General features: G+C 35.6%; 1 protein-coding gene across 1 annotated transcript; it reads right to left on the bottom strand.

Moving 5' to 3' along the window:
- Window positions 1–4,779: 4,779 nt before the first annotated feature.
- On the bottom strand, window positions 4,780–13,792 carry LOC127251193 (uncharacterized). The gene is made up of 9 exons (XM_051274782.1): window positions 13,586–13,792; window positions 12,889–12,943; window positions 11,389–12,323; window positions 10,774–11,334; window positions 10,052–10,302; window positions 8,975–9,622; window positions 5,398–6,169; window positions 5,118–5,244; window positions 4,780–5,060 (listed from the first exon to the last, which is right to left on the bottom strand). Exons 1-9 carry the CDS (start codon window positions 13,790–13,792, stop codon window positions 4,780–4,782), a joined length of 3,837 nt encoding a protein of 1,278 aa, XP_051130739.1.
- Between the last annotated feature and the right edge of the window lie 2,292 nt (window positions 13,793–16,084).

Below are 16,084 nucleotides of genomic sequence, written 5' to 3' on the forward strand. Positions count from 1 at the left end.
TTTCGTATTTGTTGTAGAGTGTTCGAAATTAGTATATTTAGCGCTTTTGTTTTTTCAATGTTTTTCCTTTTATTATATAGCATGTTATAGATTATACTTACTTTGTGCTCTATAGTTCTAATTGAAGTGCTTTTCGTATTTGTTGTAGAGTGTTCGAAATTAGTATATTTAGCGCTTTTGTTTTTTCAATGTTTTTCCTTTTATTATATAGCATGTTATAGATTATACTTACTTTGTGCTCTATAGTTCTAATTGCAGTGCTTTTCGTATTTGTTGTAGAGTGTTCGAAATTAGTATATTTAGCGCTTTTGTTTTTTCAATGTTTTTCCTTTTATTATATAGCATGTTATAGATTATACTTACTTTGTGCTCTATAGTTCTAATTACAGTGCTTTTCGTATTTGTTGTAGAGTGTTCGAAATTAGTATATTTAGCGCTTTTGTTTTTTCAATGTTTTTCCTTTTATTATATAGCATGTTATAGATTATACTTACTTTGTGCTCTATAGTTCTAATTACAGTGCTTTTCGTATTTGTTGTAGAGTGTTCGAAATTAGTATATTTAGCGCTTTTGTTTTTTCAATGTTTTTCCTTTTATTATATAGCATGTTATTAGATTATACTTACTTTGTGCTCTATAGTTCTAATTACAGTGCTTTTCGTATTTGTTGTAGAGTGTTCGAAATTAGTATATTTAGCGCTTTTGTTTTTTCAATGTTTTTCCTTTTATTATATAGCATGTTATAGATTATACTTACTTTGTGCTCTATAGTTCTAATTACAGTGCTTTTCGTATTTGTTGTAGAGTGTTCGAAATTAGTATATTTAGCGCTTTTGTTTTTTCAATGTTTTTCCTTTTATTATATAGCATGTTATAGATTATACTTACTTTGTGCTCGATAGTTCTAATTGCAGTGCTTTTCGTATTTGTTGTAGAGTGTTCGAAATTAGTATATTTAGCGCTTTTGTTTTTTCAATGTTTTTCCTTTTATTATATAGCATGTTATAGATTATACTTACTTTGTGCTCTATAGTTCTAATTACAGTGCTTTTCGTATTTGTTGTAGAGTGTTCGAAATTAGTATATTTAGCGCTTTTGTTTTTTCAATGTTTTTCCTTTTATTATATAGCATGTTATAGATTATACTTACTTTGTGCTCTATAGTTCTAATTAAGTGCTTTTCGTATTTGTTGTAGAGTGTTCGAAATTAGTATATTTAGCGCTTTTGTTTTTTCAATGTTTTTCCTTTTATTATATAGCATGTTATAGATTATACTTACTTTGTGCTCTATAGTTCTAATTACAGTGCTTTTCGTATTTGTTGTAGAGTGTTCGAAATTAGTATATTTAGCGCTTTTGTTTTTTCAATGTTTTTCCTTTTATTATATAGCATGTTATAGATTATACTTACTTTGTGCTCTATAGTTCTAATTGCAGTGCTTTTCGTATTTGTTGTAGAGTGTTCGAAATTAGTATATTTAGCGCTTTTTTTTTTTCAATGTTTTTCCTTTTATTATATAGCATGTTATAGATTATACTTACTTTGTGCTCTATAGTTCTAATTACAGTGCTTTTCGTATTTGTTGTAGAGTGTTCGAAATTAGTATATTTAGCGCTTTTGTTTTTTCAATGTTTTTCCTTTTATTATATAGCATGTTATTAGATTATACTTACTTTGTGCTCTATAGTTCTAATTACAGTTCTTTTCGTATTTGTTGTAGAGTGTTCGAAATTAGTATATTTAGCGCTTTTGTTTTTTCAATGTTTTTCCTTTTATTATATAGCATGTTATAGATTATACTTACTTTGTGCTCTATAGTTCTAATTACAGTGCTTTTCGTATTTGTTGTAGAGTGTTCGAAATTAGTATATTTAGCGCTTTTGTTTTTTCAATGTTTTTCCATTTTATTATATAGCATGTTATAGATTATACTTACTTTGTGCTCTATAGTTCTAATTACAGTTCTTTTCGTATTTGTTGTAGAGTGTTCGAAATTAGTATATTTAGCGCTTTTGTTTTTTCAATGTTTTTCCTTTATATTATATAGCATGTTATAGATTATACTTTGCTCTCTATAGTTCTAATTGCAGTGCTTTTCGTATTTGTTGTAGAGTGTTCGAAATTAGTATATTTAGCGCTTTTGTTTTTTCAATGTTTTTCCTTTATATTATATAGCATGTTATAGATTATACTTACTTTGTGCTCTATAGTTCTAATTGCAGTGCTTTTCGTATTTGTTGTAGAGTGTTCGAAATTAGTATATTTAGCGCTTTTGTTTTTTCAATGTTTTTCCTTTATATATATAGCATGTTATAGATTATACTTACTTTGTGCTCTATAGTTCTAATTGCAGTGCTTTTCGTATTTGTTGTAGAGTGTTCGAAATTAGTATATTTAGCGCTTTTGTTTTTTCAATGTTTTTCCTTTATATTATATAGCATGTTATAGATTATACTTACTTTGTGCTCTATATTGTTCTAATTGCAGTGCTTTTCGTATTTGTTGTAGTGTGTTCGAAATTAGTATATTTAGTGCTCGATAGTTCTAATTGAAGTGCTTTTCGTATTTGTTGTAGAGTGTTCGAAATTAGTATATTTAGCGCTTTTGTTTTTTCAAATTTTTTCCTTTTATTATATAGCATGTTATTAGATTATACTTACTTTGTGCTCTATAGTTCTAATTACAGTGCTTTTCGTATTTGTTGTAGAGTGTTCGAAATTAGTATATTTAGCGCTTTTGTTTTTTCAATGTTTTTCCTTTTTATTATATAGCATGTTATAGATTATACTTACTTTGTGCTCTATAGTTCTAATTACAGTGCTTTTCGTATTTGTTGTAGAGTGTTCGAAATTAGTATATTTAGCGCTTTTGTTTTTTCAATGTTTTTCCTTTGTATTATATAGCATGTTATAGATTATACTTACTTTGTGCTCTATAGTTCTAATTGCAGTGCTTTTCGTATTTGTTGTAGAGTGTTCGAAATTAGTATATTTAGCGCTTTTGTTTTTTCAATGTTTTTGCTTTGTATTATATAGCATGTTATAGATTATACTTACTTTGTGCTCGATAGTTCTAATTGAAGTGCTTTTCGTATTTGTTGTAGAGTGTTCGAAATTAGTATATTTAGCGCTTTTGTTTTTTCAATGTTTTTCCTTTGTATTATATAGCATGTTATAGATTATACTTACTTTGTGCTCTATAGTTCTAATTACAGTGCTTTTCTTATTTGTTGTAGAGTGTTCGAAATTAGTATATTTAGCGCTTTTGTTTTTTCAATGTTTTTCCTTTGTATTATATAGCATGTTATAGATTATACTTACTTTGTGCTCTATAGTTCTAATTGAAGTGCTTTTCGTATTTGTTGTAGAGTGTTCGAAATTAGTATATTTAGCGCTTTTGTTTTTTCAATGTTTTTGCTTTGTATTATATAGCATGTTATAGATTATACTTACTTTGTGCTTATAGTTCTAATTACAGTGCTTTTCGTATTTGTTGTAGAGTGTTCGAAATTAGTATATTTAGCGCTTTTGTTTTTTCAATGTTTTTCCTTTATATTATATAGCATGTTATAGATTATACTTACTTTGTGCTCGATAGTTCTAATTGAAGTGCTTTTCGTATTTTTTGTAGAGTGTTCGAAATTAGTATATTTAGCGCTTTTGTTTTTTCAATGTTTTTGCTTTGTATTATATAGCATGTTATAGATTATACTTACTTTGTGCTCTATAGTTCTAATTGCAGTGCTTTTCGTATTTGTTGTAGAGTGTTCGAAATTAGTATATTTAGCGCTTTTGTTTTTTCAATGTTTTTCCTTTGTATTATATAGCATGTTATAGATTATACTTACTTTGTGCTCGATAGTTCTAATTGAAGTGCTTTTCGTATTTGTTGTAGAGTGTTCGAAATTAGTATATTTAGCGCTTTTGTTTTTTCAATGTTTTTGCTTTGTATTATATAGCATGTTATAGATTATACTTACTTTGTGCTCTATAGTTCTAATTACAGTTCTTTTCTTATTTGTTGTAGAGTGTTCGAAATTAGTATATTTAGCGCTTTTGTTTTTTCAATGTTTTTCCTTTGTATTATATAGCATGTTATAGATTTTACTTACTTTGTGCTCGATAAAACTAATTGGAGTTGATGCGAACTTTCCAAGGATAACAGTTCGGATCGAATTCCACAAGAATAAGTAACAAGAATATAGTAGATTTGGATAGAGTAAGGGATGGATGGCTATATATATATATATATATCTATGGAGATAAACTGGACTCTCTTGAATTGAGAGGTAGTCGGGAAGGCAACACGAGAGATCAAGCTCACGTATCACAATCCTCTAAACAAGCTGACAATACAAGCTAAGGCAAGAATAGTTCCAGTACTATTCGAGAGGCCACGACTTGTTTCAAATCACTCGAAACAACTCGATTTGGGGATATGAAGCTGTAACCGAATCACTCAAGATTACACTTCAAAAAGGCACAAGAATCGCTCTTGAAAAAAAAAAACAGTTTATAAAATCTCTTTGTGGAATGAATAATCTTACAATGATAATCATGGGTCCTTTTATAGAGGAACCATGGAAATTTAAAAACAAGAAAGTACACTCTTAAAGGAAATAAAATCATATAGGGAATAGGTTTTATAATTAGCCTTATTTAGTATTATTGACCCATAATTCATGGCAATCCCATGATTATTGGTAATCCCTTGATCTATGGAATTCCTTCATTCAGGGGATATTGATTCATGGGATCCCTTCAATTAGGGATAGTAATTTAGGGGAGGTCCAATGCCTTGTAAGGTGCTCCTGGCCTTATGGTCCTTGGGACTTGTGATCCAATTTCCAGAAGAATGCATGGTTTATTTTGATCGTCGTTGTAGAGTTCAGCAGTGGCATCCATTTGAAGTTTGGCACACTTTGTTATTGCCAATTGAAATTTAAGGGCTCGGCTCCTAGTGATTGGTCCAGGAGGAATTATGATTGGGTCCAATTCCGTCATGATGGTCACATCATCCCCCCTCTCTTGAAAAGGTTGTCCCATCAACCTCTCGTCACCTACATCAAACGGAGACAAGTCAGAAACATTAAATGTAGCATGGACATTATACTCACCTGGGAGGTCTAGTTTGTAGGCATTATCGTTGATGCGTTCAACGACTTGAAAGGGACCATCGCCTCGTGGGGACAACTTAGACTTGCGTTGTGCCGGAAATCTCTCTTTTCGTAAGTGAAGCCACACCCAATCACCGGGTTGGAAGACAATCTTCTTGCGGTGACGATTAGCAGCTTTTGCATTCCGCGCATTGGTAGCGTCAATTTCCTTTTGTACTGTCTTATGAAGCTCCTGAATCTTTTGTGCCCGATCCCTGAAATTAACATTTTGTCGCTCACTACATGGTAGTGGCAATAGGTCAACTGGAGAAAGTGGGTTGAAGCCGTACACTACTTCAAAAGGGGACATGTTAGTAGCACTATGGATAGCACGATTATATGCAAACTCAACATGAGGGAGACAACTTTCCCAACTACGCAAATTCTTTTTGATAATACACCTAAGGAGAGTGCCTAGGGTGCGATTTGTTACTTCCGTTTGACCATCTGTTTGTGGGTGATATGAGGTAGAAAAGAGAAGTTTTGTCCCTAATTTTCCCCAAAAGTTTTTCCAGAAAAAGCTTAAGAATTTAGTGTCCCTATCAGATACAATCGTACGGGGAATTCCATGCATTCTAACTACTTCTTTGAAAAACAAATTAGCAATATGCATTGCGTCATTCGTCTTATTGCAAGGAATAAAGTGGGACATTTTTGAAAACCTATCGACAACAACCATGATAGAGTCCTTACCTCCTTTTGTACGAGGTAGCCCCAAAATGAAGTCCATACTCAAATCTACCCAAGGTGTGTCGGGTGTAGGCAGGGGCTTATATAAACCATGTGGTAGCGTTGTGGATTTGGCTTGTCTACATGTAATGCAACGTGTAATGTGTTGTTCCACGTCCGCACGCATCCTTGGCCAATAAAATTTTTCCTGCAAAAGTTTAAGAGTTTTGGTGGCTCCAAAATGCCCCATGAGTCCACCTTCATGGACTTCGTGAGTTAAAACAGTTCGAATAGAACCTTGTGGAATACACAACTGGTTAGCCTTATACAAATAGCCCTCATGCAAATAGAAATCTTTAAATCCAGTGTTGGCACACTTATTGAAGATGTCAGAAAAATCTTTGTCATTTGCATACAATGATTTTACCTGTGAAAACCCTAGCAATTGAGAAGTCAAAATAGTAAGAATGTGAGTGCGCCTAGAAAGTGCGTCAGCTACGACATTATCCTTTCCCTTCTTATACTTTATCACATAAGGGAATGTATCAACAAAAGAAATCCATCTGGCATGCCTCTTATTTAGTTTAGCTTGAGTTTTTATATGCTTAAGGGACTCGTGATCTGAGTGGATAACAAATTCCTTTGGCAAAAGATAATGCTGCCATACCTGAAGTGCACGAACCAAGGCATATAACTCCTTGTCGTAAGTTGGGTAGTTCAAGGCTGCGCCACCTAGCTTCTCGCTGAAGTATGCAATAGGTTGGCGATTTTGCATTAGAACGGCTCCAATACCCACACCTGAAGCATCACATTCAAGTTCAAATGTTAGTTCAAAGTTCGGGAGTTTAAGAATTGGGGCATGAGTTAACAAATATTTCAGCTTGTCGAAGGCTTGTTGTTGCGCTTCTCCCCAACTAAACAGTTCATCCTTGCGAATAACAGCAGTGAGAGGGGCTGCAATAGTACTGAAATCACGAATAAACCTTCGGTAGAATCCCGCCAAGCCATGGAAACTACGAACTTCACGAACAGTAGTAGGGACAGGCCACTCCTGGATGGCTCTGATCTTCTCCTCATCGACTTGTATTCCCTGTGCGCTAACAACATAGCCAAGGAATAGACAACTAGAAACACAAAATGCACATTTTTCAACATTTGCATAAAGTTTGTTCTGCCGCAATAAAGTGAACACTTCTCTCACATGCTCAATGTGTGCAGATAAGTCCTTACTATAGATCAAGATGTCATCAAAGTAAACAACCACAAACCTTCCTATGCAAGGTCTAAGAACATGATTCATCAATCTCATAAAGGTACTAGGGGCATTAGTTAAGCCAAAAGGCATGACAGTCCACTCATACAGCCCTAGCTTAGTTTTGAAAGCAGTTTTCCACTCATCTCCTTCTCTCATTCTTATCTGATGGTAACCACTTTTAAGATCAATTTTTGTAAAAAGAGCAGCACCCTGAAGTTCATCAAGCATATCATCTAATCTAGGAATAGGATGTCTATACTTAATAGTAATTGCATTTATTGCTCTACAATCTACACACATACGCCACTTACCATCCTTCTTTGGAACGAGGAGTACCGGCACAGAACATGGACTAAGGCTCTCACGCACCCAGCCTTTATCTAACAAGTCTTGGATTTGCCTTTGGATCTCTTTGGTCTCATCTGGGTTGGCCCTATATGCCGGCCTATTTGGCAATTGAGCGCCAGGTATGAAATCAATCTGATGCTCAATACCACGGATTGGGGGCAACTCGCTTGGTAGTTCCTTGGGTAGTACATCAGAAAATTCCTGCAAAATAGGATAGAACTCTGGAGGCAGGTTAGATTGCAAATCATAAGCTGTAAGGAGATTAAACTTACAAAGCAAAATGTAATTCCTATCACTCTCATCCTCTCCAATGGATCTAATATCCTTTCGAGTGAGAAATATGGCCTGGTCACTGTTCCTCCCCATTTGGGAAAGGGTATCTTTGGTAGGTACTCCCTTACTTTTCTCTCATTTTTCTGAGGGGATCACTCTTGGAACTCGCGATGGAGCGGTCATAGACGAACTTGCCATGGAATTTATGTCTGCCTCTCGTATGGAGCTTTGAGTTCCCGCTGATTTTGAGACGTTCTCCATAGCCATCATTTCTTGAACATGGTTTTTTTGTATCACTTCCTGATCCGTGTGGGCTTCTTGGGGGGTAAGGGGAGTCAAAGTGATCTTTTTGCCCTCATGTGTGAGCGTAAAAGTATTTTCCTTCCCAAAGTAGGTGACATTGCGATCAAATTGCCAAGGCCGTCCAAGTAGTATGTGGCAAGCCTGCATTGGCACAACATCGCATACAACCTGGTCCATATAACCACGAATTCGAAGGTTACCTCAACTTGTTTATTTACTCGTAGTTCCCCATTATTGGTCAACCACTGCAATCGATAGGGTCGCGGATGGGGCTTGGTGACAAGGTTCAACTTTTGACCACGTCTCACTAACCACATTGGTGCAGATTCCGTTATCAATTATCATGCTGCAAATCTTCCCCAAAATTTTTCAAGACAGTGGAAGATGTTGTCCCTATGCATTCGTACGGGTTCCATCCTTTCTAACTACTTCTTTGAAAAACAGATTAGCAATATGCATTGCGTCATTCGTCTTATTGCAAGGAATAAAGTGGGACATTTTTGAAAACCTATCGACAACAACCATGATAGAGTCCTTACCTCCTTTTGTACGAGGTAGCCCCATCCGTCCATATCAAATGGCCCAAGTGTGTCAGGGCTTATATAAACAGTGGTAGCGTGTGGATTTGGCTTGTCTACATGTAATGCAACGTGTAATGTGTTGTTCCACGTCCGCACGCATCCTTGGCCAATAAAATTTTTCCTGCAAAAGTTTAAGAGTTTTGGTGGCTCCAAAATGCCCCATGAGTCCACCTTCATGGACTTCGTGAGTTAAAACAGTTCGAATAGAACCTTGTGGAATACACAACTGGTTAGCCTTATACAAATAGCCCTCATGCAAATAGAAATCTTTAAATCCAGTGTTGGCACACTTATTGAAGATGTCAGAAAAATCTTTGTCATTTGCATACAATGATTTTACCTGTGAAAACCCTAGCAATTGAGAAGTCAAAATAGTAAGAATGTGAGTGCGCCTAGAAAGTGCGTCAGCTACGACATTATCCTTTCCCTTCTTATACTTTATCACATAAGGGAATGTATCAACAAAAGAAATCCATCTGGCATGCCTCTTATTTAGTTTAGCTTGAGTTTTTATATGCTTAAGGGACTCGTGATCTGAGTGGATAACAAATTCCTTTGGCAAAAGATAATGCTGCCATACCTGAAGTGCACGAACCAAGGCATATAACTCCTTGTCGTAAGTTGGGTAGTTCAAGGCTGCGCCACCTAGCTTCTCGCTGAAGTATGCAATAGGTTGGCGATTTTGCATTAGAACGGCTCCAATACCCACACCTGAAGCATCACATTCAAGTTCAAATGTTAGTTCAAAGTTCGGGAGTTTAAGAATTGGGGCATGAGTTAACAAATATTTCAGCTTGTCGAAGGCTTGTTGTTGCGCTTCTCCCCAACTAAACAGTTCATCCTTGCGAATAACAGCAGTGAGAGGGGCTGCAATAGTACTGAAATCACGAATAAACCTTCGGTAGAATCCCGCCAAGCCATGGAAACTACGAACTTCACGAACAGTAGTAGGGACAGGCCACTCCTGGATGGCTCTGATCTTCTCCTCATCGACTTGTATTCCCTGTGCGCTAACAACATAGCCAAGGAATAGACAACTAGAAACACAAAATGCACATTTTTCAACATTTGCATAAAGTTTGTTCTGCCGCAATAAAGTGAACACTTCTCTCACATGCTCAATGTGTGCAGATAAGTCCTTACTATAGATCAAGATGTCATCAAAGTAAACAACCACAAACCTTCCTATGCAAGGTCTAAGAACATGATTCATCAATCTCATAAAGGTACTAGGGGCATTAGTTAAGCCAAAAGGCATGACAGTCCACTCATACAGCCCTAGCTTAGTTTTGAAAGCAGTTTTCCACTCATCTCCTTCTCTCATTCTTATCTGATGGTAACCACTTTTAAGATCAATTTTTGTAAAAAGAGCAGCACCCTGAAGTTCATCAAGCATATCATCTAATCTAGGAATAGGATGTCTATACTTAATAGTAATTGCATTTATTGCTCTACAATCTACACACATACGCCACTTACCATCCTTCTTTGGAACGAGGAGTACCGGTACAGAACATGGACTAAGGCTCTCACGCACCCAGCCTTTATCTAACAAGTCTTGGATTTGCCTTTGGATCTCTTTGGTCTCATCTGGGTTGGCCCTATATGCCGGCCTATTTGGCAATTGAGCGCCAGGTATGAAATCAATCTGATGCTCAATACCACGGATTGGGGGCAACTCGCTTGGTAGTTCCTTGGGTAGTACATCAGAAAATTCCTGCAAAATAGGATAGAACTCTGGAGGCAGGTTAGATTGCAAATCATAAGCTGTAAGGAGATTAAACTTACAAAGCAAAATGTAATTCCTATCACTCTCATCCTCTCCAATGGATCTAATATCCTTTTGAGTGAGAAATATGGCCTGGTCACTGTTCCTCCCCATTTGGGAAAGGGTATCTTTGGTAGGTACTCCCTTACTTTTCTCTCATTTTTCTGAGGGGATCACTCTTGGAACTCGCGATGGAGCGGTCATAGACGAACTTGCCATGGAATTTATGTCTGCCTCTCGTATGGGGCTTTGAGTTCCCGCTGATTTTGAGACGTTCTCCATAGCCATCATTTCTTGAACATGGTTTTTTTGTATCACTTCCTGATCCATGTGGGCTTCTTGGGGGGTAAGGGGAGTCAAAGTGATCTTTTTGCCCTCATGTGTGAGCGTAAAAGTATTTTTCTTCCCAAAGTAGGTGACATTGCGATCAAATTGCCAAGGCCGTCCAAGTAGTATGTGGCAAGCCTGCATTGGCACAACATCGCATACAACCTGGTCCATATAACCACGAATTCGGAAGGTTACCTCAACTTGTTTATTTACTCGTAGTTCCCCATTATTGGTCAACCACTGCAATCGATAGGGTCGCGGATGGGGCTTGGTGACAAGGTTCAACTTTTTGACCAACGTCTCACTAACCACATTGGTGCAGCTTCCGTTATCAATTATCATGCTGCAAATCTTGCCTTCGATTTTGCAACGACAGTGGAAGATGTTCTCTCTTTGCATTTGGGTTAGTTCCTCCTTTTGAAATGTACTAAGAGACCGCAGAGTTACCACCGTGATTTTGGAGTATTCATCATCTTCTTCAACAGTACTTTCCTCACATTCAAGAATTTGCTCACCATCTACATCTCCTTCATCGTCGGTGACGACTTCACCCGCATCCGTCAAGATCATGGCCTTCTTGTTCGGGCACTCAGAGGCATAGTGCCCTTTCCCTTGACACCGAAAACAGGTAATTTCACGATTTCGGGGATTCTTGCCATGGACATATTCCTTTTGTGGGTTTCGAGTTGTGCCAACATGCGCAACACTTTTTCCCTTGTCAACATTAGAAAATTTATTGACGTTAGTATTGGGGATACCTCGGGGCTCCAGGATAGTTTGGGTAGACCGGGGTGGTGGTCGATTGAAAGAATCCGCTCGCCCCTTTCGCTTGCGTTGTTTCTCCAATAAAATCGCACGTTGGAGGAATTCCGACAAGTCAACATACGGGTGTAGCTCTAGAGTATCCCTCAAATCTCGGTTGATTCCACTCATAAATCGAGCCATGGTTGCTTCAGGATCCTCCACAATATCAGCCCGCATCATGGCTGTCTCAAGCTCTTTGTAATACTCCTCTACACTTCTATTACCTTGAGACATTTGTTGAACTCGTTCGTGCAGCTCCCTCCTATACCAGGATGGTACGAATCGTTTCCTCAGAGCCCTTTTGAGCCCATCCCATGTGGTGATCCGGGCCTTCCCTTCTCGCCTTCGTTTCGTACTTAGTTGTTCCCACCAATTAAGGGCATAGTGGGTGAACTCCATTACAGCAATTCTCGTCCATTGCTCATCATCATATGTACAGCAATCTCGAATCAACTCCATCTTCCTCTCCCAATCAAGATAAACATCCGGGTCAGAATTCCCATTGAAAGAAGGAATGCTGATCTTCAAGTTCCTCATAGGATCTTGATTTCGGTTGTCTCTATTTGGAGGGGGTGGCTCCCATTCTTCATCAAAATTTTCAGAAGCGTCTTCCCTACCTCGGTATATAGGATTCCGCCTAGCAGATCGACTAGCGTCGGGGGCGGGTCGGCCCTGCTGTCGCTCAGTTGTCAATTCCCAAATAGATTGAGCAAGATCAGCCAACATTGAGTGTACGGTGTCCATCTCATCAGTAAGTTGCTTCGTGAATCGTGCTTCCAATGCTTTGGATAGCGCTGCGATTTGAGGATTAGGGCGCTCGTCTGGGTGTCCTTCACCTGCCATCAAAGAAAAAATGTAAAATAACAAGGGAATATCCTCACACAGGTTTCTCCTCTCTTGAATCGCGCTCTCCGGTATGTAATGATCTCGCCACAAACACTCTTTCACTCCGCTCGTGTTTCACTCACTTAAATAAAACTGGTCAACGACCCAATGCAATTCCCAAATCAAGAAATTTCAAGTAAAAATCACAAGTAATTAGACCTTTAGATAACCGAATAAAAATAGGAGAAATATTATAAACATCTTTTTTTTTTTTTTTGGAAAGAAATGGATATGGATAATGGAAATGAAAATATTAAATAAAGAAAATTAAGAGAGAAAAAAAATGTATGGAAAGAGAGAAAAGGGATAAGAATATATAGAAATATATTAATGTTATGTAGAAAAGAAAACAAAATATTCTCAAGTCTTTTTTTTTTTTCAACTTTTTTTTTTGTATTTTCTTTTTTTTTTTTCGGATTTTTTTTCGGATTTTTTTTTCCTTTTTTTTGTTTTTGTTTTTGTTTTTTTTTTTTTTTCAAATATGAACCGTGATATCAATCAAGAGATTGTATCAACTAGCTCTGATACCAGATGATGCGAACTTTCCAAGGATAACAGTTCGGATCGAATTCTACAAGAATAAGTAACAAGAATATAGTAGATTTGGATAGAGTAAGGGATGGATGGCTATATATATATATATATATATCTATGGAGATAAACTGGACTCTCTTGAATTGAGAGGTAGTCGGGAAGGCAACACGAGAGATCAAAGCTCACGTATCACAATCCTCTAAACAAGCGGACAATACAAGCTAAGGCAAAAATAGTTCCAGTACTATTCGAGAGGCCACGACTTGTTTCAAATCACTCGAAACAACTCGATTTGGGGATATGAAGCTGTAACCGAATCACTCAAGATTACACTTCAAAAAGGCACAAGAATCGCCCTTGAAAAAATAAAAACCAGTTTATAAAATCTCTTTGTGGAATGAATAATCTTGCAATGATAATCATGGGTCCTTTTATAGAGGAACCATGGAAATTTAAAAACAAGAAAGTACACTCTTAAAGGAAATAAAATCATATAGGGAATAGTTATTATAATTAGCCTTATTTAGTATTATTGACCCAAAATTCATAGCAATCCCATGATTATTGGTAATCCCATGATTATTGGTAATCCCTTGATCTATGGAATTCCTTCATTCAGGGGATATTGATTCATGGGATCCCTTCAATTAGGGATAGTAATTTAGGGGAGGTCCAATGCCTTGTAAGGTGCTCCTGGCCTTATGGTCCTTAGGACTTGTGATCCAATTTCCAGAAGAATGCATGGTTTATTTTGATCGTCGTTGTAGAGTTCAGCAGTGGCATCCATTTGAAGTTTGGCACACTCTGTTATTGCCAATTGAAATTTACGGGCTCGGCTCCTAGTGATTGGTCCAGGAGGAATTATGATTGGGTCCAATTCCGTCATGATGGTCACATCAGGAGTGCTTTTCTTATTTGTTGTAGAGTGTTCGAAATTAGTATATTTAACGCTTTTGTTATTTCAATATGTTTCCTTTGTATTATATAGCATGTTATAGATTATACTTACTTTGTGCTCGATAGTTCTAATTGAAGTGCTTTTCGTATTTGTTGTAGAGTGTTCGAAATTAGTATATTTAGCGCTTTTGTTTTTTCAATGTTTTTGCTTTGTATTATATAGCATGTTATAGATTATACTTACTTTGTGCTCGATGGTTCTAATTGAAGTGCTTTTCGTATTTTTGTAGAGTGTTCGAAATTAGTATATTTAGCGCTTTTGTTTTTCAATGTTTTTGCTTTGTATTATATAGCATGTTATAGATTATACTTACTTTGTGCTCGATGGTTCTAATTGAAGTGCTTTTCGTATTTGTTGTAGAGTGTTCGAAATTAGTATATTTAGCGCTTTTGTTTTTTCAATGTTTTTGCTTTGTATTATATAGCATGTTATTAGATTATACTTACTTTGTGCTCTATAGTTCTAATTACAGTGCTTTTCTTATTTGTTGTAGAGTGTTCGAAATTAGTATATTTAGCGCTTTTGTTTTTTCAATGTTTTTGCTTTGTATTATATAAATGTTATAGATTATACTTACTTTGTGCTCTATGGTTCTAATTGAAGTGCTTTTCGTATTTGTTGTAGAGTGTTCGAAATTAGTATATTTAGCGCTTTTGTTTTTTCAATGTTTTTGCTTTGTATTATATAGCATGTTATAGATTATACTTACTTTGTGCTCTATAGTTCTAATTACAGTGCTTTTCGTATTTGTTGTAGAGTGTTCGAAATTAGTATATTTAGCGCTTTTGTTTTTTCAATGTTTTTCCTTTGTATTATATAGCATGTTATAGATTATACTTACTTTGTGCTCTATAGTTCTAATTACAGTGCTTTTCGTATTTGTTGTAGAGTGTTCGAAATTAGTATATTTAGCGCTTTTGTTTTTTCAATGTGTTTCCTTTGTATTATATAGCATGTTATAGATTATACTTACTTTGTGCTCTATAGTTCTAATTGAAGTGCTTTTCGTATTTGTTGTAGAGTGTTCGAAATTAGTATATTTAGCGCTTTTGTTTTTTCAATGTTTTTGCTTTGTATTATATAGCATGTTATAGATTATACTTACTTTGTGCTCGATAGTTCTAATTGAAGTGCTTTTCGTATTTTTGTAGAGTGTTCGAAATTAGTATATTTAGCGCTTTTGTTTTTCAATGTTTTTGCTTTGTATTATATAGCATGTTATAGATTATACTTACTTTGTGCTCTATAGTTCTAATTGAAGTGCTTTTCGTATTTGTTGTAGAGTGTTCGAAATTAGTATATTTAGCGCTTTTGTTTTTTCAATGTTTTTGCTTTGTATTATATAGCATGTTATAGATTATACTTACTTTGTGCTCGATAGTTCTAATTGAAGTGCTTTTCGTATTTGTTGTAGAGTGTTCGAAATTAGTATATTTAGCGCTTTTGTTTTTTCAATGTTTTTGCTTTGTATTATATAGCATGTTATAGATTATACTTACTTTGTGCTCGATAGTTCTAATTGAAGTGCTTTTCGTATTTGTTGTAGAGTGTTCGAAATTAGTATATTTAGCGCTTTTGTTTTTTCAATGTTTTTCTTTGTATTATATAGCATGTTATAGATTATACTTACTTTGTGCTCGATAGTTCTAATTACAGTTCTTTTCTTATTTGTTGTAGAGTGTTCGAAATTAGTATATTTAGCGCTTTTGTTTTTTCAATGTTTTTCCTTTGTATTATATAGCATGTTATAGATTATACTTACTTTGTGCTCTATTTACAGTGCTTTTCGTATTTGTTGTAGAGTGTTCGAAATTAGTATATTTAGCGCTTTTGTTTTTTCAATGTTTTTCCTTTGTATTATATAGCATGTTATAGATTATACTTACTTTGTGCTCTATAGTTCTAATTGAAGTGCTTTTCGTATTTGTTTTAGAGTGTTCGAAATTAGTATATTTAGCGCTTTTGTTTTTTCAATGTTTTTTCTTTGTATTATATAGCATGTTATAGATTATACTTACTTTGTGCTCGATAGTTCTAATTGAAGTGCTTTTCGTATTTTTTGTAGAGTGTTCGAAATTAGTATATTTAGCGCTTTTTTTTTTTCAATGTTTTCCTTTTATATATAGCATGTTATAGATTATACTTACTTTGTGCTCTATAGTTCTAATTACAGTGCTTTTCGTATTTGTTGTAGAGTGTTCGAAATTAGTATATTTAGCG

This window comes from Andrographis paniculata, unplaced genomic scaffold (assembly GCF_009805555.1).
Source record: "Andrographis paniculata isolate CXL003 unplaced genomic scaffold, ASM980555v1 Contig41END, whole genome shotgun sequence".
NCBI classification, from domain to species: Eukaryota; Viridiplantae; Streptophyta; class Magnoliopsida; order Lamiales; family Acanthaceae; genus Andrographis; species Andrographis paniculata.